This window comes from Capricornis sumatraensis, chromosome 11, assembly GCF_032405125.1.
Source record: "Capricornis sumatraensis isolate serow.1 chromosome 11, serow.2, whole genome shotgun sequence".
NCBI classification, from domain to species: domain Eukaryota; kingdom Metazoa; phylum Chordata; class Mammalia; order Artiodactyla; family Bovidae; genus Capricornis; species Capricornis sumatraensis.
In genome coordinates, this window is record NC_091079.1 from 84,990,433 (window position 1) to 85,015,096 (window position 24,664).

At 42.4% G+C, this 24,664-nt stretch overlaps 1 protein-coding gene across 1 annotated transcript; it reads right to left on the reverse strand.

The window, feature by feature from the left end:
- Positions 1 to 1,264: 1,264 nt before the first annotated feature.
- Positions 1,265 to 24,587, reverse strand: ERICH5 (glutamate rich 5). Its single transcript, XM_068983438.1, has 3 exons — positions 24,464 to 24,587; positions 4,112 to 5,233; positions 1,265 to 1,419 (listed from the first exon to the last, which is right to left on the reverse strand). The coding sequence occupies exons 1-3, from the start codon at positions 24,585 to 24,587 to the stop codon at positions 1,265 to 1,267; spliced, it is 1,401 nt and encodes a 466-aa protein (XP_068839539.1).
- Positions 24,588 to 24,664: the final 77 nt, after the last annotated feature.

The following is a 24,664-nucleotide window of genomic DNA, read 5'->3' on the forward strand; positions in this document are numbered from 1 at the left end:
TGTTACCTACCTCAATTCAACTCTTTAAAGTCAGGAACATAAAAACATTAAAATCAGATTAAGATAATTCTCCCCTCTATTCTATGTTCTTAAAATTAATTATATCATCTTCATAGTTTAATACAGAAGCTAAAGTAAGAGTCTAGTTAATTCATCTAAGAAGTTATCTTTAAACTATATATTTACAAATAAGATAAAGATACTAAATGTGTCCAGAATATAATTCTATCCTGATATTCATAAGCACAAGGCACTCACTGGTGAAAAAGATTGCTATCATTATTCTTATTCACATATAATCACAGATAATTACCAAAATCCCTTGGCAATTTTGGAGGAATTCTTGAAAGGTGACTTTCTATATCATTTTAATATTAATGAAATATTGTAAATGGTTTTTACATCTTGATTTTTTAGCTCTTTCCCACCTCTAAAGCCTAATATTAAATCAAAGTAATCTTAAAAAAAAAATAGAGCCCAAGGAATAGACTCCACGTAGTCAACAAATCTAGTTTTTAATTCTTGCTGTTTGTTGCCTCTGAAATATATTTAAACGTCAATTTAAAATACCGTTAATGTGAGTTAAAGGAATAACACCAATTGAAATACCTCACATACATATAAAATTACTAGATGATTCAAAATGGCACATTAAAAATGTATAGCCTTTCATTGTGAAAAATGCCTAATTTTATAACAGCACCAGAGTCTGTATTCCTTTTATGAGAATTTTGTTACCATTTTTCATACACCATGATCATTAAGGATCCTTGGTAGTAGATAGACTTAAGGTAAGAAGATAATTAAATGACACACTTTCCCAGGTTCCTACTAGCTTTAAATTCTGTGATAGGAAAGAAATACTAGATATAAGCTGCCCCCAATCATTCTTATTCCATCCTAATTCTGTATGATTTCATTATCATGAGCTGCCTAAATTTTTTTACTTAACTCCTTTCTCCAGTCACCTATACTTAAAGGTGTATGTTTTCTTTTAGGGTCTCACTGTTCTACACTGAATGGACCCATTGCCACAATGAAGAAAATGCCGTCACACTCTTAAATGAACATATACTCTAGTCAGTACTGGCTCTGGCTACTGTAGTTCTGAATTCTAAGTAGCTAAGAAAACCATTTATAGCTTAGCAGTTCTATGAAACAATGTAATGAAGAACATGATAACCACATTTTCCTGGTATAAAACGTGTCGATGTTGAAAGATAGCATCTGTAACCACAACTTCACTGCAGTTTTGTCTTCTCTGTTATAACATGCTGTGTCCCTTCACCCTTCCATCCAGACCTATCTGTGTGGCTGCTGAAAGATCCATGGCTTCTCCTGTTTCTTCTTCTTTTGTTTCAGCTGCTTCACTGACTTTCTCACTCTCCATCTCTGTTTCAACTGTTTCTCCTGTCTCACCTGGAAAATTAACCAAAGGGGATATTAAGAGACTTATTTAGCATTAACAACCAAGTGCCTCATACCTGGTTTCCAACAGGGGCAGCTCTTGCTCTTTAAGTCTAAATAGTAGGTTTCTCTAGGGATGTCAAGAAAGGCAATCACCCTGGGTCTCTGAGATCCTCAGAGGGCCGATGTCACCATTTCTGAGTCTTGGCACTCTCTTATATAAAATCAGGATGCAGAATTACCCAGGAAGTGATGGCAGAACATATTACAAATAGAAAGTTCAAAATATGGTTTAGGGGTGTCCAGAAACCTGTCTTGTTTGGTCATTCTGGTGTTTAAAGAAAACAATCATCAAACTTTTACAGAGCTGAAACATTTAAAAGTCCAGGTATTGCAAATACAAACATTTCCCTAAGAAATCAGTTTGGCACATGAAAAGATGCTCAACATCACTCATTATCAGAGAAATGCAAATCAAAACCACAATGAGGTACCACTTCACACCAGTCAGAATGGCTGCGATCCAAAAATCTGCAAGCAATAAATGCTGGAGAGGGTGTGGAGAAAAGGGAACCCTCCTACACTGTTGGTGGGAATGCAAACTAGTACAGCCACTATGGAGAACAGTGTGGAGATTCCTTAAAAAATTGCAAATAGAACTACCTTATGACCCAGCAATCCCACTGCTGGGCATACACACCGAGGAAACCAGAATTGAAAGAGACACATGTACCCCAATGTTCATCGCAGCACTGTTTATAATAGCCAGGACATGGAAACAACCTAGATGTCCATCAGCAGAGGAATATATAAGAAAGCTGTGGTACATATACACAATGGAGTATTACTCAGCCGTTAAAAAGAATTCATTTGAATCAGTTCTGATGAGATGGATGAAACTGGAGCCGATTATACAGAGTGAAGTAAGCCAGAAAGAAAAACACCAATACAGTATATTAACACATATATATGGAATTTAGAAAGATGGCAATGACGACCCTGTATGCAAGACAGGAAAAAAGACACAGCTGTGTATAATGGACTTTTGGACTCAGAGGGAGAGGGAGAGGGTGGGATGATTTTGGAGAATGGCATTCTATCATGTATACTATCATGTAAGAATTGAATCGCCAGTCCATGTCTGACGCAGGATACAGCTTACTTGGGTTGGTGCATGGGGATGACCCACTGAGATGTTATGGGGAGGGAGGGGAGGGGGGTTCATGTTTGGGAACACATGTAAGAATTAAAGATTTTAAAATTTAAAAAAAATTAAAAAATTAATAAAAAACAACAACAACAACAAAAAGAAATCAGTTTGGGCAACACTGGCCCCTATGTTTTGAATGGAGCCAAGAAGCAGCTGCCTCTTTTGATAGGATTGTGCTCCTGTTCACCAAGGTCCCTGGGGCTCCCCACAACATTACATGTGCCCCTCAATTCACCCACTGCCATCATCCTAGGCCCCAAAGACTTGAGTGTGCCAAGCCTGTACAACAAATATAAGCTTTTACTTGCTTCTGCATTCTGATTTCCAGAGCACTTTTATACACCTTCATTAAAGCACTTACCTCAACAGATCGTGGTATTTTGTTTAAATTCTGCCTTTTCCCCACTAGACTGTGAGACCCTTGAGGACAGGGACTATCCCTTACTCCTGCACTGGGCACCAAGCAAATGATCAGACACTCAAAAACTGCTGCATTAATGAGTGAAAAAATTAAGAAATAGACTGATGAATGTTTCACTTAATCCTACTGTAAGATGAAGTTAAAATTTAACAAAATGTAAATCCTGCCCCAGAAGAATTTTTTAATTTTAACTCCAATAAAGAACAGTATAGATTCCATTTTCTTTATACAGGTAATGTACATGTTTAAAAAATACCATTTGCTAAGACATAGTACATTTCTCTAGTCTTCACATAGAGAAGGAGGACAAGGGGAGATTGACAGTAATTTCTAAAGATAAGATTGCAAAGATGAAAATGACACTCTAAGAGGCATTATTCGTGTGTTCTTTCATTAAAAAGTCAGTTCCTGGGCTTCCCTAGTGGTTCAGTGGTTAGGAGTCCCCCTTGCAATACAGGGAACACTGGTTTGATCCCCAATCTGGGAAGATATCACATGCCATGGAGCAACTACGCCCACGGGCCATAGCACTGAACCCAACTCACCTAGAGTCTGTGCTCCGCAACAAGGGAAGCCACTACAGTGAGAGAAGCCTGCGTGCTGCAAGTATAGAGAGTAGCCTCCACTTGACCGCAACTAGAGAAAGCCCACACACAACAAAGACCCAGCGCAACCAAAAATAAATAAATAAATAAAATTATATATTTTTAAAAAGTCAGTTCCTCCACTGACCATCTTTACTTTGGATCCTCATACTATACATGGGGCCTGATGAAGAGTGAACTTGGAAAATTTCAGAAATTTTAACATTCCTTCAGTATCCCATTTCATTTAACAATGAAACTAGGTTAAAAATCTAGATACTTTTCTAAAGACTATGCTTTAGAAAACTTTTGCTGGAAAGCCAAGTGCCTGTTGTTCAAGTCTGGAAGCTTTTTTAGTTTGGGTCATGGGAACTTCAACCACTGAGAGACTCCGGGGTAGGGGAGCTGTGTGTCAGCCTCCCCCACGCCCCAGAGATGATCTCTTACGGAGCACATCTAAACAACCTGATCTGACAGCATGACTTTTACCTTCAATGTGTTGGTCCTCTTCGTTAGTGTGAATTTTCCTGGCCATTTCCACCAGATGTTCCATGCTTTCAACTGTTCTTTCAGGTTGGAGCTTCTGCATGTTCCCAGGACCTTCCGCAGTTTTATGGAGTGAATCAGCCTTTACAGCTGTCTCCACACACCGACTTGAGCCCAACACTTCCGGTCCGCCATGCTCTCTGGGAATCGCCTCTCGAAGCTGGGGCCGCTCATCTTTCCCCAGCGTTTCCTGAGGTTGCTTCTCTTCCTCGGCTCCCACAGACTGACTTCCGTCTGACACTTCCGGTCCGCCATGCTCTCTGGGAATCGTCTCTCGAAGCTGGGGCTGCTCATCTTTCCCCAGCGTCTCCTGAAGTTGCTTTTTTCTCTCGGCTCCCACAGACTGACTTCCGTCCGACACTTCCAGAGATGCATTCTCTTTGGGAACTGTTTCTACAAGTTGGGACTGCTCATCTTCTCCAGCTGTTTCTTGAAGGTGCTGCGTCTCAGCTGTTTCCACAGGCTGACTGACTTCCAACATCTCCGGAGATTCTGTCTCCTTGGGAACTGTCTCTGGGAGTTGGGACCGTTCACCCTTTCCTCCAGCTTCTTGAGATCCTGGCTCTCTGGCTGTTTCCAGAGGAACTCTCTCAGCTGTTCCTAGAGGCGTCATCTCTCCGGCAGCTTGTGGATCCTCAGTACCTTCCACTGCTCCAGGAGAGTCCCTCTCTCCCGCTGTTATCAAAGGGTGATTCTCGGCTTCCGCTCCTAAAGGTTCAGTCTCAGCACTTCCTTTCAAAGGCGGAGCCTCTGTCACCGCTTCCGCATCCTCCTCCTTTCCTTCTGCTCCTGGAGCACCATCTTTGCCACCTGGCTGAGGTGGCTCAGACCCCTTCAGTCCCTGCAGAGGCTGAGTTTCCTCTGTGGCTCCTGGTGGGTCTGCAGTCTCCTTTGCCAGGGGCTGTTCAGGGAGGGACTGAACACCATTAGCTGTGGACGCGGCTGAGATCTTGAGCTTGTCTAATGGAGGAAGGCTTTCCTTTTGTACTTTGCCACACAAAGTAGATTCTCTTCCCAGTGCACGTGGTTTTGGCTGGGCAAAGCAGGACTCACTTTCTTCTGTGGCTGAAAAATAGATATTTGAAGTTACTTTTTATTATTCATTTGAAAATAAAAATACAAATTATTATTCAGTTTCTATCCTGAGAACGGAGAAGGCAATGGCACACCACTCCAGTACTCCTGCCTGGACAATCCCATGGATGGAGGAGCTTGGTAGGCTGCAGTCCATGGGGTCGCGAAGAGTCAGGCATGACTGAACGACTTCACTTTCACTTTTCACTTTCACGCATTGGAGAAGGAAATGGTAACCCACTCCAATGTTCTTGCCTGGAGAATCCCAGGGACGGGGAGCCTGGTGGGCTGCTGTCTATTGGGTTGCACAAAGTCGGACACGACTGAAGCAACTTGGCGGCAGCAGCATCCTGAGAAAGTGTATTGCTATGAAGAAGCAGGTTTAACAGTTCAAGAAAGTCTCGGGTAGAATCGAATACAGAGAGGCTATACTATGCCCTTAACACACCACAAGTCAAGTCTCTCTATTGTTTTCAGCTCAAATACCTCATCTTAAACATGAAATCCTTCAAAATCACATTCTTTTTCCCTGTTTGTTCCTTGTGCACCTGCTTGTGGCTCCTGTCCCATATTCTAATTTAGTATATTTTGTTTCCTCACACTCTTTCCTCTGTCCTGCCCTTTCTCTTCCTTAGGCTAAGATTTCACAGCCTAAGTAGCGGCCCTTGGGCTGCTAGAGAGGTCTTATCTTCCGCTTAAAGTAGAAGGACCATCCAAGACAGAATATTAAAAAGCAGAGACGTTACTTTGCCAACAAAGGTCTGTCTAGTCAAAGCTATGGTTTTTCTAGCAGTCATATATGGATGTGAGAGTTGGACTATAAAGAAGGCTGAGAGCTAAAGAATTGATGATTTTGAACCATGGTGTTGGAGAAGATTCTTAAGAGTCCCTTGGACTGCAAGGAGATCCAACCAGTCAATCCTAAAGGAAATCATACCTGAATACTCATTGGAAGGACTAATGCTGAAGCTAAAACTCCCAATACTTTGGCCACCTGATGTGAAGAACCGACTTATTGGAAAAGACCCTGATGCTGGGAAGGATTGAAGGCGGGAGGAGAAAGGAACGACAGAGGATGAGATGATTGGATGGCGTCACCGACGCAATGGACATGAGTTTGAGTAGGCTCCAGGAGTTGGTGATGGACAGGGAAGCCTGGTGTGCTGCAGTCCAGGGGTCACAAAGAGTCAGACACGACTGAGCAACTGAACTGAACTGAACTGAACTGAAAGCAGAATGGCCCTCAATGAATGGAAAAGGCCCCATGCCAGAGAAGCTCTACTATATAAAGACTGAGATGTCTGGGAGAGAAAGTAGCAGGCACGGTTCATTTGGGGGGAGGGGCAATCGGGAGAGAGCTCAAGAGAGAGCTGGGTAGAATGCATTTTTTTCCCCCCCTGCATTTCTGGCTCTTCCTCCAGTTGTGTAACCTTGGGAACTTGGTTCCCAGTAATCATGTCTGTAAAATGGCAGTGAATCTGTTTCTCCCACCTGTGTCATAGTTGCATGAGGCATCATATGACATTAAACAATGAAGGCAGAAACAGTCTAAGAAAGCAGCATGGCAACATGCTTACACCCTTTGACCCAGTGATCCTGCTTCTGGAAATTCATCCTAAAAACAAAAATATCAGTACTATGCTTTGGGGAAAGTGTATCAGCCCAGTATTCTTTCAAAATACTGGGGAAACAATTTAAAAGTCTAATAATTTAGGAGAAAGACCAATAATCCATTAGGTAGAATATTATTGTACCATGAAAAAAGGTGATTATGCTGACCATATGCTAAAATAAGATAATGATTATATAATAAGCTAAAAATCAGCACTTCTAGCTGGATTATCAGATAAAATAATGCATAGAAAATGTGTACTACCACAAGGCCTGTTTTGCAATTAAATGTTCAATAAGTTAGCTATCAATTTTATATCTAGTACAATTACAACAGTGTTGATCATTGGAAGGGATAAACAAGAAAAATAGAAAGGGAGATATTTGAAGAAAATAAGCCAGCATGTTAAAATGGGCCTCTAGATGATATATTTCCTCTTCTTTTTTCCCCCCAAAATATTTTTTCTTCTTTTCTTTCCTAGGTTACCCCTGACCTAAGTTATACAGGTACATAGTTTAAAGAGTTATCTGCTTATCTAATGTAAGTTAAGATATACAGCTAAGACTCAGGTCTCCTCTCCCATTTCCCCTTCTCTAGGGTTAAATATTTTCATTCTTTTAGCTGTTTTTGGAGGGATTTTCCCCCCTATATTTCTAAGAGAATTGCTACTTCTTTGCTTTTTAGTTTGGCTATTTCAATTAATTCCCACTATGAAAAAGATTTTTTCCCCTCGCCTCCATTCAGAAATTGCACATTAGTATTGATATAAAATAGTAATCATGTTGTAATTTAGATTATATCGATATTCAGTTATATGTACATATAATAAATATGTCTGCAATGAAGAATTGAGCTAGGTAGTCAGCTATTCAATTTTTTGTTTTTCCCTGAGTTAGTAACTGTCATGGTTCTTTACTTCCTTAGTTTATGTATTCTCATGAGTTCAACTCACTGCCAATTGTTTCTCTCTTTAATACATTTACTCACCTCAAACAGTCTCCCAGCCTATCGCTGAGAATGTTGTGGATTCCCCCCATGGAGAGGGATTAGACATGAAGCTGGAAAAGCACAGTCTAGGGAGGATTTTGTGAGACATGGGGCACAGACTGTGGGCCTGGGGGTCCATGGGACAAAGCTGGGAGGAGGGCTATCCTTCACTCCCCCTACTCTGGCCTCATCATGCATGGAGCCTTCAAATTAACAGCAGAGAAGGCAATTTAACAAAAGTGATTTCTCAGGTCTATAAAGAAATTCATCATGACGAGACAATTCATTTAGATGCCACACAAAGGATGTTTTAGTGATGGTTGCCTTAGGGAACTGACAAGGAAATGTACTATTATACTAATCACAAATGTCTTCCAAATTTTATTTTCTGGGAAAACAGTTATTACAGTGATCAGCACTGTCAGTTAAATGAGACAAATGACTTTCAGCCAGCAGTGCCAGCTGTGGGTGCACTCTAATGTCATCATTTTTCTAGAACAGAAAGCTGTGGGGAAAATAATGTGTTGACACACCCAAATCATAGCCACTCAACTTCATGTTTTGAAACATATATTGTGCTATCAGGATTGTTGTTGTTCAGTCGCTAAGTCATGTGATTCTTTGTGACACCATGGACTGCAGCACACGAGGCTTCCCTGTCCCTCACTATCTCCCAGAGTTTACCCAAATTCATGTCCACTGAGCAGCACCAGACAGCCAACTCACTGGAAAAGACCCCGGTGTGGGGAAAGATTGAAGGCAAAAGGAGAAGAGGGAGGCAGAGGATGGGATGGTTGGAGGGCATCACTGATTCAATGGATATGAACTTGGGCTATCAGGATAAGTCAAGGTTTTTTTTCTCAAAAAACAAAATGCTTTGTGAAAATTTATTTATCCACATATGGTGTCTTAAGTGTCCAAGGGATCTATCAATTTCTTCCATAATTAGAACATTTATGCCCATGGTCACAGTATGACTTTTCATTCTTATGTACTTTTCCTAATCTTACTGGCAGACCTGAAGTAGGAAAATGTCCTTGACATATAATATTCTTATGTAGCAACCTGAAAATAGTCAACCGAGCTGAAAAATATTACAAAAGAAGTCACTGTCTCTAATACTTTGGGGGCTTGCCCCCAAAAGCTAAAACATTTTCAAAGTGATCACCGAAAACTAGAGAAAATGCTGAATGTGTAGTGACTCACTCATTTGGTGATTCCTGTTGATTAACTTGCACCCTGAATTTTGAAATAAATGTATTTTGGAGGTAATGATCTCTCACTAATCACTCAATAGTTTTTTTTCCTACGTGATAGAAGAGAATAAGCTCCTCTAAAGGGAGGACAGATACCTTATGACCCTGAAAATGACACCTCTTAATGTCTGAATCCTGGTTCTTCCACTTACTAGCTTTGCTCAGCCTCTTTGCGCCTCAGTTTCATCACCTGTAGAGTGGGAAGAGGGGCAGCTGAACTGTTGTGCGGATTACACGAGTTAACACCTGGAAAGCCGCTAGCAGAGTGACTGGTGCCCCCTGAGCATCAGTCAAGTCAGCCATCGTGAGCGTTACACTTCACGTGACAGCCCCAGCACAGAAGAGGTCCTGGCGGACACAAAGAAAGGGAAGGTCATTACATTCATCCTAATCCTACTGCCTTTCTCTGAGCCTATTCAGAAAGGACAGAAGATCAGAGTAGATAAGTGAAAGGGGTTGGAAAACAAATGCTTGTTTCAAACCAACTCTCAGAGAACGCCACAAAAAAGACAATGTTGACCACCGCACTCCCTTTCTTATCCTTAGGAAGGTTTTTATCCCCAGCTGCTGATGACAGACACTTTTGGATCTAATCATCCTCCTTCCTCTTCAGCTGGAGCCGGGGGTTCCAGACTGTTCTGCTGTTGAGTGTGATCCTGACCCATCATTTACTTAACCATGCAATTCAAACTCTCCGGACCTCAGTTTCCTTATGTGATCTTTGCCTTTCAGGACTGTCAGGATAATTGATAATTCTGAGGGGTTATATGTGTCATTACCCAATGTGGTATGAGACATGAGAAGGTACTCAGTAAACAAGGGATGAAGCAAATGGCTCTGCAGGTTTCTCACTGCATGGGGGTGTCCTGCTGAAGGGGCAAGGGAGGCCTGAACCCCAGCCATGTGCACTGGCAAGGGTGCAGACCTCAGGGGTGGGAAGGGCAGCTTTTTCTAATTTCATAAAGGTCCTCTGTGGGCTACTGATGGCACTGTCAATCAATTAAAGATAATTCTGCAACAGAAAGAATGAACTGCAACATTAAAGAGCTCGGATAAACAATCCCCTAAACACTATAAAGCTGTCACTGTTGACCTATAAAATTCTGTTGTTACCATGATAAGTTTTAAATCAGATTGTTGACAGATAATGGAGTAGTATTTGCGTCAGCCATGATTTGACTGGAGTTGACTGGTATCAATAAAAGCCAATGTTAGCTTTTATATAAATGTGTCTGTGCTTAGTCGCTCAGTTGTGTCTGACTCTTTGAGACCCCATGGACTATACAGTCCATGGAATTCTCCAGGCCAGAATACTGGAGTGGGTAGCCTTTCCCTTCTCCAGGGGATCTTCCTTACCCAGGGGTCAAACCCAGGTCTCCTGCATTGCAGGCAGATTCTTTACCAGCTGAACCGCAAGGAAGCCCAAGAATACTGGAGTGTGTAGCCTATCCCTTCTCCACCAGATCTTCCCGACCCAGGAATTGAACCGGGGTCTCCTGCATTGCAGGTGGATTCTTTACCAACTGAGCTATATAAATAAATATGCTTCATTCTGTTTGCTGGCTTTGATTTCATTTATTGAAGTGCCTACTATATGCCAGCTCTGGGCTAAGCACAAGGGTTACAGCAGTTAACAAGGAAGACCTGGTCCTTGTCATCCTAGACTTCCTTGTCTGCAGGGAAATTCAAATAATATCCATTCCCTTATTAAACACAACTTGGTACCTAGGCACAATCTCTTATATAAGGATCTCCATGCTCCATCCACACGGTTTTGTGACTGAGCTACTTCACTTTGACTTTTCACTTTCATGCATTGGAGAAGGAAATGGCAACCCACTCCAGTAATCTTGCCTGGAGAATCCCAGGGACGGGAGCCTGGCTGGTTTCTGTCTATGGGGTCGCACAGAGTCGGACACGACTGAAGCGACTTAGCAGCAGCAGCAGCAATATACCTCCTGTAGGTAGAAGGTTCTACATCTTTTGTTCACAAACAGGAGACATTCTATGCCTAATCTGTATTATTATGTAATAAATATTGTGGACAGATGCATTGTTTCCACATCCAAAGTTGTTTAAGGATATGTCTGTTTTCTGAACCCTACATTTTATCAAATCATACACTGCTCTGGGCGTAATTCTTTGGTGCTCATTATCTCTCTTGATTCTGTTGTAAGTTGATCCATGCACAAATTTGTTGTGACAGCTGAACTAACAGAACCCTTGTTGCAAGCACCGTTGTGATAGGCACACAAAGAAATTAAATACTAGGCAACATTACAGAAGGGATTAGAACCAGAGCTAACATACCTGAAATTCACATTATGGTGGAAGCTTTTCTACTCCGTTCATTACTCTAATCAAAAATGAAGTTTCTACCCAGCAAAGAGAAAAACTTGAGGTCAATATTTCCTATTCCATGGCTAGAACATATCAACCATCCCAAAGATCTCACTGGATGTTCTGCTGAGTTTTCTAGAGAATTAGTGAACAGCAGGATCCTCATATTTTCCCTTGCTGTCACCATTTCTAGGTTATGGTAGCTTCTGAGTTTTGGGAACCAGGGACGCAGCATGAATCCACTCTAAAGGAAGAGTCCAACTCAACTTCTTTCTTTGCTTTCTCCTCAATTCCATTCCATCATTTCTCCATCCATCCGACAAATTCTTCTGGAGCTAACAGTGGGGCTATACTCCATGTTTCTGCCCTTTTCCCTCAGCAAAGTATGTAAAGATACTGACCCTGTGTGCCATGGCACAAATGCTAATCCCCAAGGGTGTGTTCTATCAGTCAATAGATATTTAAAAAGGCATTCATTTTGGGACTTCCCTGGTGGTCCGGTGGCTAAGACTCAGAGCTCCCACTGCAGGGGGCCTAGGTTCCATCCCTGGTCAGGGAACTAGATCCCACATGCCACAACTAAGAGTTTACATGCAGAAACTAAAGATCCCACACGCGGTAACTAAAGATCCTGCATGCGGCAATGAAGATTGAAGATCCCGTGGGCCACAACTAAGATCCAGCACAGACAATACATAGATAAATTAAAATTTTTTAAAAACGCACTCATTTTGAAGAGTTACATCCCATGTAACTGGAGTATGAAACCATTAGCAAAAAAAACCCTACAGAGGGCAAATAAAAGTCAGACAAACCACTCTTCATTTTTCAGTAGCACTACCTGAACTGACGTATCTAAAACTAGTTTTGACATCACGAGGTAAATGCGTTAAAGTCTGAAGGTAAATCTAATTTTGAAATTTAAGTACAGAGAAACAAGAACATGCAGTTGGAAAGATATTACTGGAATATTTGATAAGTACACATGGAGATGGGGCGAGGGGCTTCCACCTAGGGGAGAGGCTGACATTTAAGAGCTGCAGAGCCAGTCCTCAAGCCATGACGAATAGTCTCCTCCTTCAGGTACGACTTTCCAGTTTCATTGTCTTTGGTTTCCTCTAGACTCCTATAAGATGAACTCATTTCAAAAAAGGTGTTGCATTAAACATCACATTAAAAAAATATCAGCAGTAGTTGCACTTAAAAAGGCAAGTTTCATTGATCGACAGTCATTACTGGCACATGGCGATCCAATGTTTGGGCAGAAATGCAGTCTAAAAAATCAAAGACGTCTCAATGAACAAGGAAGAAGAGAGACAAAATGAAGATTATTTCTCTGATATTCACACACCATGACCCCTCAGCAAGCTAAGTGGGTCACACCCATGATGCTTCACTAGGAACCAGAGTGGCTAACATTTACTGAGGCACGGTGCCTGGAGCTTTACAGGGATCCTCTCATTCAACCTTCCCAACAACTCCACAAAGTAAGTCATTATTATCTCCATTATACAGCAGAGGAAATATGACACTGAGAGACTCAGAACCTTTATCTAGGAAAAGCACCCAGTTAGAGGCGGCAGAGTCTCAGATGTGAGCCCAAGGAAGTGGGACTCTACCTTGAAGATTTACGTGCTTTCAGGCAAACCGCGGCCCCAGAACCTGTACCATCAGTGTTTCATGGGAGGTTCTGGGGTTTTGTTTCAGTGCTGATTCACAGGCCCGACCCCAGATCCACTGGCATTGCTGCCCAGCTTCAGACATCAGGCCTGGTCTCTGTCCTCACGCTAGCGTGTCATGGGCAGCACAGAAGATGAGGTGAGCAAGCTGATTCAACAGTGAAGCAAGGGTCAGAGCTGGTCTAAGAGAGCTCCACACCGGGGAGTAAGACTTCTCTCACGCTTCCTCACACCACAGAACTGGGCGGGTTTGCTAAGCCTCCATCTCAGCTAGGTCAGGACCAAGAGGTCTTCTAATTTCCCGTCTGAAATGAAGGTTTACACTTGCTGTGCCTTGCCCTCTAAGGGCAGTGACCAAGGGGCTCCACTGATGCTCACAGTGGTGGCCGTACCCCCAGCTCAGCCACTGAGTCCATGTCTGACTCCATCAGGGTGTCAACCTGTGATGTACAAAGGCATCAGCAGCCAAGAGCAGGGGTCTGCACTCGAGAAGGAAGTATTCAGTTAGTGAGTCCGTGGCTGGGATGGAAACTTAAATTTTGCAACAGAGCAGTCAATTACCTCAGACATCTGGACCTCAAGTCTTGGTGGTTAGCACACCCTGAGAGTGTCCAGTTCTAGAAAGAGCAGTGGGCAGACCAAGCAGGACTGGGAGCCCAGGCCTTTCAGCTGACTACTGTTACTCGTCTCTTGGGTTAGGGATCTCAGGCTAGGGATCCATATGCAATTCAGATGACTTTGCTGCCACAGTCAGTACTGATCATATTAAGGGAACTGAGGGGCTTTGTTTCCCGGAATGAAAAGTCACTTGTAACAAAGCAGAAGTCTTCCTCTTCCCAGCCTAGGCACTTTGAGGCCAGCACTGGGCTTCTGGCCCAGACACTTGAAACCTAAATTGAATGAGCTTCTCTTTTTAAGCAGAGCATTGAAAAGGCTTGGACCCAGGAAGAAGCAGGTTGAAACAAGAATCATAGAAACAATTAAACTGGAAGATTTCAATAAGACTAGAGTATAAAACAAACATCTACTCTCCACCTCTTCAAGGCTCAGAGTCCCCAAAAAGAGTATCAGAGAAATTTAGGAGCCAGTGGTTAGTCATGTTGAGAACACATACCCCTGATACGATGTGATGAGAAGGGTCCTATACCTCTGCTCTTTCCCTCCCCCAAACCCATAATCCCAGTTTATCACAAGAAAAACATCAGACAAGTATCAACTGAGGGACAGTCTACAAAGTAGCTGACCAGACCTCCTCAAAATTGTCAAGGTCATCAAAACGCCTGAGACAATGTCACAGTCAAGAGGAGTGTGAGAAGACATGACCGTGACAACCGAAAGCAACGCAGGTGATGGAACCCAGAAGAGAAATAGGACATGCGAGAAGGACTAAGGAAATCTAAAAGCATGCGTGCGTGCTCGTTCACTCAGTCATGTCCGACTCTCTGTGACACACTGACTGTAGCCCGCCAGGCTCCGGTGTCCATGGGATTTCCCAGGCAAGAATACTGGAGTGGGTAGCCATTCCCTTCTCCAGGGATCTTCTCGACCCAAGGACTGAACTCGGGTCTCCTGCATTGCAGGTGGATTCTTTACTGTCTGAACCTCCTGGAAAGCCCAAATAAAGTGTAGACTTTGGTTAATAATAATGTATCAAGCTTGGTTCATTGTTTGTGACAAAGCCACCCTACTAATATAAGATGGGAATAATAGGGTGACGTAGATGTGGGACTTTCTATACTATCTCCATAATTTTCCTGTAAATCTAAAACTATTCTAAAATCATCTATTTTTTAAAAATTGTAGTAGCAAAACACAAAAGCAAGTAAAATAAGTTCTAGGAGCCTTAGAAAAACTGTTTCATGAAACTTTAGCCATCTGGATAACCATTTTTATGATTTTTGAATATTTTGGTACCATTAATGCTATTACTAACAGTATTTGTGACACTTTCCTTTAACAAATTTACCAGAAAGGAAAAAAAATTCAGGAACTCAAAACATTTAGAGATCTAGAACTTGATCTTGAGGGGGAAAAAAAAATCAAATTGTTGTCTAGGAAAAGCAATAAAGAAAAATTGAGATTTACTAAAATTGATATCAATGAGAGATCATCTTTATTAAGGACTTATTAGATGATATTCCAAGCCAGGGGCCAGAATTTTTTTTCTATAAAGGGACAGAGAGCAAATATTTTCCACTTTGCCAGGTATGGGGTCATTATTTGCATGTGTGTATGCTAAGTCACTTCAGTTGTGTCCAACTCTTTGAGACCCTATGGACTGTAGCCCAGCAGGCTCCTCTGTCCATGGGTTTCTCCAGGCAAGAATATTGGAGTGGGTTGCCATGCCCTCTTTCAGGGGATATTCCCCTAGCAGGGATCAAACCCAAGTCTCCGGCAGCTCCTGCATTGCAGGCAGATTCTTTACCACTGAGCCACAAGGGTCATTATTGCAACTACTCAACTCTATCACCTGTCATCACAGTGAGAAAGCAGTCTTAGATGATATGTAAATGAATGGGCACGTCTGTGTTCCAAAAAAACTTTATTTACCAAAAAAAAGGTCGTGGGGGAACTTCCCTCTTGGTCCAGTGGCTAAGACTCTGCACTCCCAATGTAGGAGGCCTAGGTTTGGTCCCTGTTTTGGGGACTAGATCCCACATGCTGCAACTAAGACCTGGTGCAGCTTAATAAATTTTTAAACATTGGTATTAAAATAAGAACAGATAGTGGGTGAGTTTGGCCAACAGGCCACTTTGCCAACCCCCTGCTACAGGCAATACTTAGACTACATTCCAGGTACATTATACATATTAACTCATTTATTCCTCAGAACAAATGAGGAAATAGGAGCTAATTGTTAATCTCATTTTACAGATGACATCACTGAGGCATAAAGAGGTTGAGTGGCCCAGTGTCATACAACTAATAAATGACCCTCTGATACTCTGAACCAGATTTGAACCCAGTCTCACTTCAGACCCACATTTTAAATTGGAACTCTATACTCTTAGCATGCCGAAATTTTCCCTCTCACGTGTGCCCTCCACTCTAAACCTCTTTCACACACACACACACACACACACACACACACACACACACACTCTAAGTTGCTCAGTCGCATTCGACTCTGCGACCCCATGGGTATAGTCCGTGGAATTCTCTAGGCCAGAATACTGGAGTGGGTAGCCTTTCCCATCTTCAGGGGATCTTCCCAACCTGGGGATCAAACCCAGGTCTCCCACATTGCCAGTGGATTCTTTGCCAGCTGAGCCACAAGGGAAGCCCAAGAATCCTGGAGTGGGTGGCCTATCCCTTCTCCAGGGTATCTTCCCCACCTAGGAATCAAACGGGCTATCAGGGAAGCCCCTAAAGGTGATCACAGCCTCTCATAAGTATCTAGTCTGTAGGGACTACTCCAGAGCAAACAAAGGAAAAGGAAATTAGCCAAAAGAAATTATGTGGTTCCTATCAGTTTTAGGGAAATGAAAAAGGTGAGAATAAGTAGGGGGGAAAACGTTCCTTATCATTACCAATGACAGTGAGAAGGAAGCGAGGAGAGCAACTGGGGAGGACATTGCAACAGAGGTCCTCACCGGGACAGTGAAGGCAGGAGCTCTCTCTCGGGAAGGAAAACTATGAGCGAAATTGACAGAGCAGTTGAATGCCTAGCCCAGGGCTTCCCATCTCTTTGATGTCACGGCACACACGGAATATGGTATTTGTGCCACACACAGAGCAGTAGACGAAGCTACCCTGAGAGGGTTCGGGCCATCTGGACCCTGCCCTGCGGCCCGAGAGGCCGGGAGGAAGGCTGGCACACTGGATCCCACGCTCACAGGCTGGGAAGCACACACACAACACAGGGGACAAAGATGTATTTCAATCACCAAAGAGAGACCAGAGAAGCATTAGCCAGGCAAGGCTGAGAAGGCAAATGAAGCAAGGTGGTCTGCGAAGATTGGAACTCTCTCATCCTGCAGGGCCCTTTAGGACTACATTTGAAAGAAAAGCTGCTTGTTGGGGAGAGCAGAAAGGGCTTTTTCACTGAGTATGAAGACAAATACATTACAGGCTTGTAAAAGTATGTCCTTGAAATGAGTATCCTGGTGAAGGGAGCAGAAAATTAATTGATAGACAAAAATAAATAAATACTTGATTTGATGGTACATCCTTATGCCTGTAAGGGAAGGAAGCAGATAGCCTCTCTTTCAGTGGACAGGAGGCAGTTCTATCACTGATATCCCAGGGGCCTGGCATGGGGGGACCTGGAACAGCCACAACGGAGCTGGCCGAGGCAGAGAGCTCTGGTCATAGAAGAGGCTTGTTGAGCAGTCTCTTGACCGGGAGTCACCTTAGCCTATGAAGTCAAGTTTATTTTGTACTTATCTGTCTTAGATGATGATAACTGGTGCTATCCTGATGTCCACTCTGAATTATACTGGCATGGCCTTAGAGTAAATAGTATGTAAATGAAATTTGACTTCTGGTGACCTGGAAAGTAGATAGATAGGGCAGACGTGTCATGATGCTTCTTGCATCTTTTTATATCTTGACTTTCCTACTTAATGCTCATTTGGACATGTCTCTTATCTAAATAGTCATGTATGGATGTGTTAGTTGGACCATAAAGAAAGCTGCTGAAGAATTGATGATTTTGAACTGTGGTGCTGGAGAAGACTCTTGAGAGTCCCTTGGACTGCAAGGAGATCCAACCAGTCCATCCTAAAGGAGATCAGTCCTGAATATTCATTGGAAGGACCTATGCTGAAGCTGAAACTCCAATACTTTGGCCACCTGATGTGAAGAACTAACTCATTTGAAAAGACCCTGATGCTGGGAAAGATTGAAGGTGGGAGGAGAAAGCGGACAACAGAGGATGAGATGGTTGGATGGCATCACTGACTCAATGGACATGAGTTTGGGTAAACTCCGGGAGTTGATAATGGACAGGGAGGCCTGGCGTGCTGCAGTCCATGGGGTCACAAAGTGTTGGACACAACTGAGCGACTGAACTGAATTTATCTAAACAGACATAATACAATCTGATGGTCTCATGGCAAGTAAAATCATACAGATTTGAAAGTCAAGAAGTATTTGGTATGAATAAAGAGCATGTTATCAGGCCTCAGGCAGGGTCTTTTGTCTTATTTGAAAAACCAGGCTGGAGGAGGGGCTTCAAGGACGGTCGAGTGGGACATCTAAGAAAAAAGGGTCATCCCTCTCGGGTTGTCAGCATGCACTCAGCACCTCACCAGAGCCCGGCCCGGTTACCCCGAGGACCCCAGAACCCCGTGGGCCCTTCCATGGGGAAAAAAATGGTGTCAGCTGAACCTGACCCCATGGCACTGACTGCCCTTTTCTCTATCTCCCATGAACCCCCTTGTTTCTGAACATGCTAGCATTGCCTGGCTTATTTCACCCACTTTCATGAAGTGTAATGCCCATGGCATTTTAGCTATTTAAAATGATGTGAGGTTTTTTGATTTGGGTTTTTGGGGGGCTTCCCTCCCAATCTTCATCCTTAAAGGACACAGCTCTGACACCCCAGAATATACACAAAAGAATCAAGTTTAGGGCCAGAGGGCAATTCCCAAGGAAGGGTTTAAGGAATGTGAACAACAGTAACAGCTCCGGGGAAGTAAGGAAGCTACTGAAGTCTCATGGTACTTTCCTGACATTAATACTCAATTGGAGAGTTACATTCAGATATTTAGCTTTAAAAAAACAAAATCATTACCTGGGCTATCTACATTTATATACACTGGCCAAGTTCAATGTTTTATTTATCAGTTTTGGTGAGCCTTTCAAGTACTAAGTTTTTATTTTAAACTTGTTATAAAACATTAACACAAAAGTGAAAGTGTACAGGTGAGCTGGGACATGTGGCAACCTTGCAGAAGCATGATTTCAGAGAACACAAGAAAGCTTTGTTTTGCTGTGTTGGTCTTTTTCTGCATGACCTAGGAGTCTCTTCACAACCCGACCCTGTCTTCTCAAGTCCAGCTGGACCAATGTTACCTTCCAGTCTTTGCTATTCTGCGGGGCCTGATGCCTACCATCCCTCTGCTTTTCTCAGGAGCACTCTCATCTCCCTGAATCCCCATCTCTGTCAGTCCATCCATTTACCCAGCCACCCCCTTGATGTGGATTGCATGTCTTCTATGTTGACAGCTACACGATGAGTTCTAACAGAACCGGGCCTGGACCCAGATGGGACTGGAGTTTGTGAAAAGAACAAGATCCATCATTCTCTAGCTCTGAGACCTTGGGCAAGTTACTTTTCCCCTCTAGGCTGCAATTATCTAGCTGAATTCAGTGAAACTAAGGTTCTTATGAGGATTACATGAGAATACAGGCTCAAGTATCTGGAACCAAGTGGGTGCTCCTACCTCGTCTCCTGATTTCTGCTCCATGGCATGTTTTGATGCAACTGTACTAAACATCAAAAGACTTCAATTTTAGAAAAAGATGTGTTGGTGATGAGAGTGTCATTTGGTATAACCCTTATGAAGGCATTGAGGTCGTTAGTCTCAAAATTATAAATGTGCATGCCCTTTGACCTAGTAATGCCACTTTTTGGGAAATGGCCTTACAGTTACGCTGGTGCACTTTCAAAATGATGTATGTGTAAAGGAATTCACTGCAGCCTCATTTGCTGGAAACAAATCAAATGTCCCTCACTGGGGGTTTGGTTAAATAAATTACACAGTGGATTCTTAACCAAGGGTAAAAAAAAAGAGAAAGAAGTTCTCTGTATTACAGAGAGATTATAGAAAGAGCTCCATATTTTTAGGTGAAAGAAATTAAGTGAAGAATAATAGTGGGTATAAACACCACATTTTATGAATAAAGATGGGAGAGGGAAATAATATTTGAAATCCATAAAGAAACTTTGGATGAATATATTTTTTAAAAAAAATCTAATAAAAATTTTTATCCATAGATGTGATTTTACTGAGCAGATGGTGAGGCTGGGGTGGGAGGTGGACTTTTCACTGTGTGCGTTTTTCAAATGTTTTCAGTTTTATGACTATTCCATTACAATTAGCTGTATGTAATCAGGCCCACCCAAAGACTTACCAAGCATGCTATGTCAAGCTCTAGAGGCAACACAAAGACATACAACTCAGTCCAGAGACTCTGCACTTGAACCAAAGAAATCCCATTTATATAATACTCTATGCAAGAAAAGCCTCTAACACTTACTTTAACATTAATGATTTTCATTCTTCAATTACAAAGGAGAAGTATTCAGGACTGAAATATCACTGTGTGAAAATACTGGTTGATAACTAAAGGTATTTCTGCTACACAAAGGTCAATTCACATAACAGTGAAATTCAAGCCTCATCCTATTTATTATCTAGGCAGTGGACTCCAAGCAGCTAGTGAGAGTTCAGATAAGAACAAACACACAATTACAGCTGTCAGTGGAAATGTACACATGAACCTAGCAATGAATTCGTCAATAATTACCATCTATTTACTCTGTCCACATTGCTGTTTTGGAGAAGGAAATGGCAACCCACTCCAGTGTTCTTGCTTGGAGAATCCCAGGGATGGAGGAGCCTGGTGGGCTGCCATCTATGGGGTCGCACAGAGTTGGACACAACTGAAGTGACTTAGCAGCAGCAGAAGCAGCATTGGTGTTTAAGCTATAAAACCTCTGGAAGAAGTCTGCAAGAAATGGGTGGCATTTTTATCAGGAAAGAGTGGGGACAGTAATTACACTGAGAAGCAGAGGGCTAGCAGCATGGGGAGGAAGGTTCAATGCCAAAGGCCTGGAAACTTTTGAGTTCCATTAACGCCTGTAAAGTCATCAAAATCTGTGTTCAGATTCATAAGCTCCCGGGGCACTGAAGAGAACAAAAATTGTTCTAATATGTAGAACATGCTTCCATGAACATGAGAAATTCCAAACTCAATCTGTCTAGTTGTCCTTTTGGAAAGAAAGTCCTCTTTCCTCACCCATTTCAGGGCATTCAGTAAAAATCTATGTGTGATGACTACCACGTAAGTAGTAGTAGTGTTCTGCACTTTGAGTAGCAGTGGGTAATTATTTACATCAGAGCCAGTCTCCACACTGCCCCTCCAACCCTCTCCCCTCTCCCCCAACCATCTCTTTTCCTAGTGAGTCATCTTTGAGGGTGATGAAAAGCAGCTCAGGGGGATTTGTTATCTCATGCATCACAGCAAACATCTCCATGTGATCAACAGAATGGGTTATTCCTATTCAGCCTAACAGCTACCTAACCAGCAGTAACTATCTGATTCATTGGAGCCCAGAAAATAAGTGCCTCCATATTTTAGTGTTACAGAATTATCGAGCTGTAAGTGATCTCAGAGGTAATCTAGTCCAACCCATTATTTTATTATTCTTCTGCTTCCAGGTTAATACTATTTATATATAATAGTTCTTAAACCAGTTACAGAAAATTGTTAAGCAGAACTATCCAAACACAGATACAGTCTGCAGCTGATTTGATATATTTAAGCTTTAACTCCGGAGAAGGCAATGGCATCCCACTCCAGTACTCTTGCCTGGAAAATCCCATGGATGGAGGAGCCTGGTGGGCTGCAGTCCATGAGGTCTCAAAGAGTTGGACACAACTGAGCGACTTCACTTTCACTTTTCACTTTCATGCATTGGAGAAGGAAATGGCAACCCACTCCAGTGTTCTTGCCTGGAGAATTCCAGGGACGGGGGAGCCTGGTGGGCTGCCGTCTATGGGGTCACACTGAGTCGGACGCGACTGAAGCAACTTAGCAGCAGCAGCAGCAGCTTTAACTCATGGTAGCTTCCCTGGTGGCTCAGACAATAAAGAATGTGCTGCAACGTAGGAGACCCAGGTTCAGTCCCTGGGTTAGGAAGATTGCCTTGAGAAGGGAATGGCTACCCACTCCAGTATTCTTGCCTGGCAAATTTCATGGACAGAGGAGCCTGGTGGGCTACAGTCCATGGGGTCGCAAAGAGTTGGACATGACTGAGAATCTAACACACCCACACAGCTTTAACTCATGATATTGTGAATTTTAAAAGAATCTCTTATGATATGAAGATTGTCTGTATCCTTATGGGAGGCCACTGGAGACTTCTCTATATCAATGTTGAAAATACCTCTAAAGCTACATGTCCTCCAAATATTCCTAGTTTAAACTTGAAAGCAAATATAACTTCATATTTCACTGATTCTTATTTAGGGATAAATAAATATTTTACTCATGCTAGTAGGCTAGGTGAATATTATATTTATTACATATTTCATTTAGGGATTATAATAAACTCTTAGAATGTTAAATTTACATAGTAGATACTTGATTATACTTTCGTGTGTTTCTTTTGTTGTTTGCACAGTGAATGACCATACACCTAATGGGGATCCAGGATAATGTAAGACAAAAAGAGGTTTAAATCAAGTTGTCACAAACAGATTTAAGGAGGAAAAGAACAGATAAGAAGTCAAATTATGGAATCAGAGTACTTGAGTTCAAAGCTCAGCTCTGACTCTCAAGGAGCCCCAGAAGCTGGGCAAATTACTCTTCTCTGTAAAATGGGAACAATCATAAAACTTAGCTAAAGCATTGTTATAAAGATTAAACATAATCATTCAACAATCATGTGCCAAGCATTGTTAAGCACTGGGGGTACAGTGAGTAAATGCACGTGCCAGACATTTAATAAATGTACTATTTTAATCTAAAAGCACATACACACAGGCTTTGGGTTGTATACAGAATTTAAAGAAGTTTAGAGCTACAGAAACAGGAATGAATTATTTATGGGGCCTCCAAGTCCATGGGGTTGAAAAGTTGATGAACATACAATAGTATCCAATTACAAGGGAATACTGTCTGAGGATCAGATGCAAAATACACCTGTTGATTGATTCAATATGTGCATCAAGCAATTTATTAATTAATTTTCTATGCACAAAAGCTGGTTGTCAGTTGTTTTAACATTTCTTTCAGAACAACATCCGTGAAAACTTCGAACTGCAATGAAAGCATGAATAAAAAAAATGAAACAGTGTGACTCATGTGGATAGTTATTTATATTGGTGATAAAATGTTTATTAAAATAAGGCTATTCATTATTTTCTAAGAGGATTAAAAAGCCCTTCCAGCCACTGAACATTTTGCTCCTCCCCAAGAGTAACATTCCCTACAAGTTTTTATCAGTTAAACAAATCTACAATGATGATTTAGTGCTCTGCTTTTTAAATTCCTAGGATATCTGGGGGCGTGGCTGGGGGATAAGAGAAACCAAAGTATATCTTCCTGAAGCATCAATTTTTCATACTGAAACCACCAAGGACTGATCATGGAATGGAATGCAAAAAACAGAATCCATCTGATTTCATAAAACATCAAAGAAATTATTCCCTGCTCTGGCCTCCAGAGAGCAGGTTTTGAGGACAGAAGTGTTCATCATTTTTAGGAGAAAGGTTAGCAAGCCCTGTACATTAGAAATGAATTTTTTCTATCTCTTCACATTGTTGTCAGTTCACCAAGGGTTTGGAATCACTTTTATACAGGGCTTTAAATATTTGGCCTATTTCCACATTTCTATTGCTTTCTGTTGTCTATGAAATTAAAAATAAATTATCACACACCACAAAAATGACTGTAACAATGCCTATTTCTGACTAGACACAGTGTCTGAGCTTTGAAAGAGCATTCTTGAAAAGCCTGAGCGCTCCCTACTACAAAATCAGAAAGACATGTTATTGGACTAACACAAGGTGCTAAAAGAAAACTTGTGAAAAGGAATTAACCGTTGTGTAGAATTTCTCATAAAGTTAGCTTTGAAGACGACTGTAAATTAACCTGAAGGAATGTGCTTAACCTTCAGAGCTTTGTTCAAAGCAACAGCCACTCAAAATCTAAGACGTGAAGCTGCTATAAAACCCAGACATTCTCTGGTTCATTCATCTTTCATTCTTTTCACAGCACTTATCACTGTCAGAAACTATGGCAATCACCTGTTCAACTTGTTTGATGTCCGTCTTCCTCCCCACTCCCATCCCAGACCCCAGGAGTAGGGTCTTTGCATCTTCAGCACCTAGCCAAGCACCTGGCTATTGTATAGAGACAGTCAGAAGCGTGTGGTATATTTTTACGTAAGTTTCAGTGAGGACCACTTTTCATCACACTCGTATTCATCGAGAAATACTTAATCCAAGGATGGTGGCCAGTGCATCTGACCTCTTTAAAAATTCAGGAACCTGTGCGCTGAGTAAATGCCCACCTGCACAGTAATCTGAAATCCTGTACACTGAAGGACACGAAATTCTGCATCTGTTTAACAGAGCGCGGTGGCTGACCGCGTTAGGGACTTAAGACCAACTCCCCGCGCTGCCACGGGCAGCAGGGTCTCCCCACGCCGTGGCTCCCTCCCGCGTGGGGCACCGTGGGCGGCGAAGCGCACGCATCCTGGGCCACGGCAGCACCGCTCCGGGTATCACTCGCATCCTTAGAGAGAGAGCCGCCCCCTGCCCGGCGGGGTGGGCACGAGTCACACCCGTCGGACCCCGGGGGAGCAAACCCA